At 38.9% G+C, this 7,478-nt stretch overlaps 1 protein-coding gene across 1 annotated transcript; it reads right to left on the bottom strand.

The window, feature by feature from the left end:
* Nucleotides 1–4,439: 4,439 nt before the first annotated feature.
* hoxa2b (homeobox A2b) lies at nt 4,440–6,470 on the bottom strand. The gene is made up of 2 exons (XM_081389473.1): nt 5,994–6,470; nt 4,440–5,421 (listed from the first exon to the last, which is right to left on the bottom strand). Exons 1-2 carry the CDS (start codon nt 6,352–6,354, stop codon nt 4,691–4,693), a joined length of 1,092 nt encoding a protein of 363 aa, XP_081245599.1. The 5' UTR covers nt 6,355–6,470; the 3' UTR covers nt 4,440–4,690.
* Nucleotides 6,471–7,478: the final 1,008 nt, after the last annotated feature.

Here is a 7,478-nt window from a genome sequence, read left to right as displayed (position 1 = left end):
TCATCAAAAAGTTCTTAATTTGCGTTCCAAAGATGAACGAAAGTCTTACAGGTTTGGAACGACATGTGGATGAGTAATTAATGAAAGAACTTTCATTTTTGGGTGAACTATTCCTTTAACATGCTACATTAATATCATCATCTTTATTAAATTAGGCATATTGTACTTATCTTCATCCCAAAGTTCTAGCATGATACTTTGTTGTTTTCTCTAGGGCAAGAACAATGTTTTAATCATTTTTGGTCGACATGACTCTGTGGTCGCCAGCACTGTCATGCTAGTTCATGTGGAAACCACAGACTGCCAGATTCTGATTCATTCCTTTTTTGTGTGTCAGCTTTGTGACTTGAGTCTGTAACTTTTGCATTTGCTTTGGATTTTTTTCAGAATAATTCATTTATTGGAAGAACACAAAGAGCACTGAATAAAAGTTTTATAGCAGCCGAGTGAAGACATAATAGCCTTGAAAACGTACCTGAGATGGATGAGGTCACCAGCAAATACTATGACATGTCATGTGACAGGTAAGTCATATCTGAATCAGACCACCTGAACAGCCCCCAAACATAAAGGATGAACATCTGAGGGCACGCTTTTGCCACTGTAATTCACACTGCCTGTAGGGTGCAGGGGCATCTGTGAAGTTCAACTTTGTGATGGATGAGATGGTGTTTTTGCCCCTTGGCCTCTGAGGGATTAGGCTGCTCAGGTGTTGTTTTTAAAAGACTTAGAATTAGCTTACGTTTAAACATTTAAACTGTCTTTTGACACTTTCACCACCTGTTTTCTGAAGGAAAAGAAGTCTGGGCCCCCTGGATTGAACCTTGAGTTCACATTTAATGTTTCATGTCAACAAATGAATCCATGTGGCAGTCATATATCATATCTGAAATGTACATTTGTAACTGCTGTAATTGTGTGACTCGTTAGCAGAGCTTTGACTCTTTGATTACTGATATATTCATGAAGCGTTTGCAGTGACTCTGAGTCACACTGAGGTTGCAGCCTTAAGAAGAAAAGCACTTTTATGTTTGGTGAAAATAGATGTTTGAGAAGCAGACCACGTAAGTGCAACTAGAAGAATAATAATGGCGTACTTCAGGAATTCCATAAACATGATCTATGAGATAATATCATGCTTCATAGAGCTAATTTGTTCATTTGTATTCTGTGGGCCTTGGTTCTTCTACTTGAGCCAGTTCTGATTCAGACCCTTAAAGGGATATTTCACTCAAAGCTGAAAATTCTGTCATAATTTATGCACACTTATTTCACAAACCTTTATGGCTTTTTTTTTTTCATCCACGGAACCTGATTCTGTTTACCTGTTTTTGTCCATACATTAAAAATCAGTAGATTCCAAAACAACATTTGACATTTTTCAACAACGAAAAAAAATCTTTGTGTTCCACAGAGTCAAAGATTGTACATGAGGGTGAGAAAATGAAGACAGATTGTCATTTTTAAATGAACAATCCCTTTAAGTGGTATTATCTTTACATAACTGCACACTCAAAATCATATTTGCAGCTATGTGTGTCTTGCTGTTTATATTTGGTGGTTCTGCTCAAATTTTGCTCCACCCGCCTCAGAATATCTGCATGAAGCCCACCTGCATAGGAATGACAAAAGGGACCACCAAGCTTAAATGCATGTTTCCATGGAAACCAGCTGAAGGCTGAGTGCACTGACTTTAAATGCCTGCATAGACATTACAGCCTGAGTCAGAGGACTAGCAGTGCACGGGCCTTTCCTCTTTAGGCATTAGCTGTCGGGACCGGAATTGTACTTCGCACAGATGGTTCATCGTTCATGGGATGATGGGACGACCAAAAATATGTCAGCCTCCCTAACTAAAGCCATAAACTTAGGCTGCAAAACACTTGAGAAAATAACATCATTGTAGGAGCCTCAAACTGCATATACATATGCATGCTGAATGGTTTCACATCAGTTTGCATTAAGAAACAGTTGATTGTTCATTTTGGGTGGGATCGTGAAAATGGTGTCACTGTCAAACTTTATGCCAGTTTTTGATAAGTAAATAGCAGGTAATTAGTGTCCTTGCAATACCATATTTTAATATATGTATCTCTCTGCAGTGATACGCAGGTCCCAGTGGGGGCTCATGTGAGTGATTGTGATGCATATATACTATAGAAAGGCAAATTTGGTTTATCTCAGCATTGAATCTGGGGTTCTCACAATATTGTGAAAGAGCTGACTTCCAAATCCAACATACATTTTATATATTTCAAATATTATGTACAAAGTTTTCTCAAGGAGAGGGTTACAATGACATTTTATGAGCAAAACTTTTTTTTATTCAGTGCATTTTTTTCTGTAAAAAATTATTTTCATGATTTATCACCACATTTTTTCTTTTGTCAAATCAGCTTAGATAATTTAGGCTATGTGGTTCAGATAACATAATATTTTTTTAATTTCTGTTGATTAAACCAATCTATACAATGAAGGCATTGTATTAACTCACATTTTATATTTAAATGAATTCAAAATTAAGGCATTCAGGTTACTTACTTTTTTAAGTTAAACCAACAATAATTATTTTACAGTAGTGTATTTTACAGTAGTGTAGTACTTCCTTGCATATTTGGATCACTTTATGTGGCAAATCTTAACTCGGTCTTTAACCTAGTTAAAGAATGCCGATCACGTGTTTGGTTTCGTCAAAGGACGTCAGTCAAACTATTTGTTCAGCCTCCATTTGGCGCTAAACCCGTATAGTGCTCCGAACAAGTTTCTGTAGCCTGCACATCTATTTGTGTATGATTTAAACTTTTTAAATAATAGTTTAGAGATCATAATATCAATTTATTAAACCAACTAAGATTGGAGGATTTGAAACATATACTTTGATAATATCTGAAAAGCCCTCATACCATGATTGTAGACATAATAAACTGTGCCGATAGGTCTACCATGGTGATATATCAGTCCTTAGCCAGACCTTATACTACTAGCCTACTCGGATCATTCTGCGTCCCTATGTGCGGTGTGAGCTGTTGGCTGCTAGGCCTCATTTCCATTTCAACACTTACGCTGCGATTGCAACGTGGCGTTAGATGTTTGGAAATATTCCCCAAAGCTAGATTTCACTGAACCACTGATTTTGTCTCATAGCCTATAAATGGAGTTTTGTATTGGTATCCTCACAGTTGAATTTCCTACAGGAACGGAACTTGCACTTTATGGTGTAGGCCCCTACATATCATTAAAAATGACTCGAGTCACCCTTATTATAAACAGGATACACCAGCCACGGATAATCGTGGTTAAACTGTTTATTTTTTATTTTAAAATAACTTAGGCTAACTAAATGTGTCCTTTAAGCTATAGAACCAGAATTGACAGTATTTTTATTGCGTGCAAAAAGTAAAAATCATTTGCCAATCATTTATTTTAAGGCTGTAACAACGAGCGTATATCAATAGAATTAGTCCAAGAGGACACATAGGCCTCTATGTTCACAGAGGGCCAAAACATTCAAACGAGACCGTTTATTAGCTATTTATTCAGATTTGGAGTTTAAAAAGTATAAATATTAATAAAACACGAGCAGACCTAAGTCTTAGTTTATTCTATTGTCAGATCATTCCTTACGGCGTTGCCTGTTGATAAAAGCATTGTTTTTTTTATAACAGTTATTAGCTGCATTGGTCTGATTTGGGACACCGTTAGCCCATCAATCACATCCCATATACAATGTATATAAATGAATAATTATTATAAATTATATAAGCTTAATAATTATTTTTTAAAAATGTGGTTTGACTGTTGAAATCCGTTCTCATTCTCAGCGGCGGATTGAATTACGCGGAGTGCTGCTTCAACACCAACCCCCTGTCGAAGGTTTAATAGGCAATAAAATTTAATTGCTGAACTCCAAAACGTTATAGCTCTTGGCCAGGAGATTCCCTGTGTCGTCAGATACAGTAAAGGGCTTATTTGTGTACACAGCATCAAAAACATTAGTCTCTTTCTGGGTGTAATCTGTTTTAGTCTACTAATTTGATGGCATCTAAAACTTCCCATTGGGTTAATTTTATACAGTTAAAAATCTAAATTTAACGCCAACTACGCAAATGGGAAATTAGCAAAGATTAATAAAAAAAAGAATGTAGCACGCTATTAACTGCGTATTAATTTTGCGCACTAATAGTTTCCAAGATTACATATATTAGTTTCGATTAGCGGTTCTAAACTTAGCCTACATTTGGCATCCTTATACATATCTAAATTTGGCCCTCGAAAAAATTATGATAAAATTAATTAATCTTCAACAGGTAAATAGCCTACACAAAACTACATCAGCAAAATAGTTAATAGTAATAATATATGTATACTTTGAATCTTATTTCATGTTTAATAACAATTTCTTAATCTGAATAGTGAAGAAATAACACCGCTGTTATTTTCAATAACAAGTACAAATTTATTCTATGAAAATATGGCGCTTTGCCGGCGAGCGATACAAAAATAAAACGTGAAAAATATCACCTTTTTTTTTCCTGACATATTTTCTCTGTACACAAAAATTATCACTCGATTATTGAAAAACTTACCTCATTGATTAATGGTCTAGGCCTATATTTAAAGTCACGATTAAACACACAGACCATCAATGTGAGAAAATATTGACGTCCCTATAATGAAACTTCAGTTAGAGTTAGTAGCTCAAGTGTTGCAGGTCGATTGTTGTAAGCGTCTCAGAGAAGAAATCAAAGGCCTCCGTTGATAAACCAATGGGGCTGTCTACAGATTCTGACAAACTTGGGGACACGGCATCTGAGAGGTGTAAGCATGAATCGTTGGAGAAAACGTTGAAGTCCTGTAAAGAGACGTCCAGGGCCGAGGGACTGCCATTGTCCTGAGCAGATGCACAATCCGGGGCCATTGTTGAGCCGCAGATAGGAACAGTGGGTGACGGGTTGGGAAAATGTTTCAGATGTTTGTCATTGCTACCTAAAGGAGAGACAGTTGCGCTTTGGGAATCACTATTGTGTCCATTCTGTGACTGTGGTGAAGTTAAGGTATTCTGCTGAAATGGATAACCCTCTCTTTCCAAAAGCGCCCCTGATACATTGTTTGCCACTTGTTCGAAGAAAGATTTCCCATCACCCCGTCCGCCTGCCTCCTCCAAGCTCGGTGGTTTCCCATCGCCGTTGTGGTTTTCTTTACACTGCGTTTGCCGTTTGTGTTTCATTCTCCGGTTTTGAAACCAAACTTTGACTTGCCGCTCGGTGAGATCCAGCAGAGCGGCGATTTCCACGCGCCTTGGTCGGCAGAGATACTTGTTGAAGTGGAACTCCTTCTCCAGCTCCAGCAGCTGAGTGTTGGTGTACGCCGTTCTGAGTCGGCGAGTTGCCCCACTGCCACCATCAGAAATCTCGGGCGAGCCTATGAAGGGATTATAGCATTACACATTATTGATACGCCACTAATTATAACTCTTGATTTTTTACAACGGCGCTGTGGGGCTTAAAGCTGACCCCACAAACTTGTCAAATATATTGCGTTTCTCAGGGAGCATAAATTGTTTGTGGGAATGGAGCCACGGCACTTGAATAATTTGTGTCCTCATCCCCTATGCCAGAATATACTGATGTGTCTGTTGTGAGTGCGGAGAGGTCCGAGTGAAGATTAATGAACACGCCAGCTGCCGAGTTGAGTAATGGCAATCTATCATTCTTCATTACTGTCAAATATTAAAATTCATGCCCTGCACTACAAGTAGCTAACACACAGTTTAGGAGTTGTCCAGAACAGATTCTCCGCATCCAAAAACGAACAAAAAACTTTTAGGTATTACCTTGTTCGCATGACCCATGAGGATAACAAACTATCATGCACTTTCACCAGCATGGCCTTGCGCAACACGGCAACTAAAAATAATAATACTGACAATAAAAACATTTGCATTTCGTTTGCAGTGAACTGTAACACGGTAAAATTGCATTAAATCCAAATACCTTGAGGGGAGAAGTATAGTGGACCAGGGTCGGTGGTTGTTGCTGTCGAAGTTGTCTGGTTTTTCTTGGATGCCTTTTTCTCCTTCATCCAAGGGTACTCTGGGGGTAAGGATGCGGCAGGCAGCGGGCATGAGCCATTAGGGTTCTGCTTGGGCCGGCTGTGGCGAGGGTGGCTGCCGGGGTTCAGGCTTGGAATGGTCTGCTCAAAAGGAGGAGGAATCAGTGTCGAGTGTGAAAGCGTCGAGCTCTTGATTGATGAACTTTGAAATGCATCACCGACAGGGGGAAAAGATGTCAGGCACTCAGCGAGCGACGGCTGACTATTGATAAAACCCGTCTCTCGCTCGAATTCGTAATTCATCTCCTCCAAGTCTTGCAAATTCGCCGCTCACAAATTTGTGACCCAAGTAAGATATAATGAAATATCGTGCCGGGTTAAAAAAAAAAAAACTATTTTGCTGATTACGGCCGTATGGGGACCGCGGTGCCATTAAACTATTGCTTTCATGGAGACAAGGTTGAAATTGGACCGTATTGCTTGTCACATGATTACCTCTGTCCAATGACAATTTGGGGTTTAATCAAAAGAAGCCACTGTCTGTGTGATTGATCGAAAAAAGTCCGAGAGGAACGCCTCACTCTCTGGGACGGGCTAGTTTATTTACGCATTTATGGTCAGTTTGTCCACTGCTCCGTAGATGATAAGTATAGCCAGTACCTGAAACAGAGTGACAGTCTGCTCTTTTTCCCCTTATTTTTAAACCGGCCTTCGGCTGAAGATCCCTCAACACAGCAACTGAACACATAAAACACACCAATAGCCACGATCGAGGAAACCCATTAATCCTGAGTCTGGGTTTTTACTACTTTCTTAGAGAATGCGCGCTCTCGTTTGTGAATGCACGAGCAAACGCGCGCGAGAGAGTACGCGCGCACATCGCGCGCGCAGGCAAATTCTTTGAAAGCCCTGACGTGCCCGCGTGTTTACACGCGCACTGACGCATTAAGCTTGCATTAGTGTTGTTTTAGTTTGAGACATTGCTAGTTATTTTTTAAACGACTTAACTTATAAAACTACATAAATTCCGATTTTTTTATTACATTCTTCTACAGTATCTAACATCCTTAATATTCAATGCAGAATTTCTGAAATGTCTGATAATACATTCAGTTGAAAAATAATACATTTTGTAGTAGTCTATGTAAATAATAACACACTATCCATTTTACCTGAATTGAGCTCCGAAACGGTGCTAAATCGTCTAAAAGGAAACACATCGCTACTCACCAATGTTATTATTCATGTAAAATAAAAGTGTAAATCCACTAGTTTTTTTGTTTGTTTTTTTCGTTCAAGAATGTCTCTTCTATGTTGCCCTCAGAAGTCTTTAGCTAAGTAGGTGTAGGCCTCGAGCACTTTATTGCTTATATTCCAAACAAAGAGCCCTGGAAGCCTGCACGCTATCAATCTTACACGCCAAAAGG

Source organism: Scardinius erythrophthalmus (assembly GCF_964197995.2).
Source record: "Scardinius erythrophthalmus genome assembly, chromosome: 16".
In the NCBI taxonomy this organism is placed as follows: Eukaryota; Metazoa; Chordata; class Actinopteri; order Cypriniformes; family Leuciscidae; genus Scardinius; species Scardinius erythrophthalmus.
The sequence above is the reverse complement of the archived record's forward strand: the minus strand, read 5'-3'. Positions and strand labels throughout refer to the sequence as shown.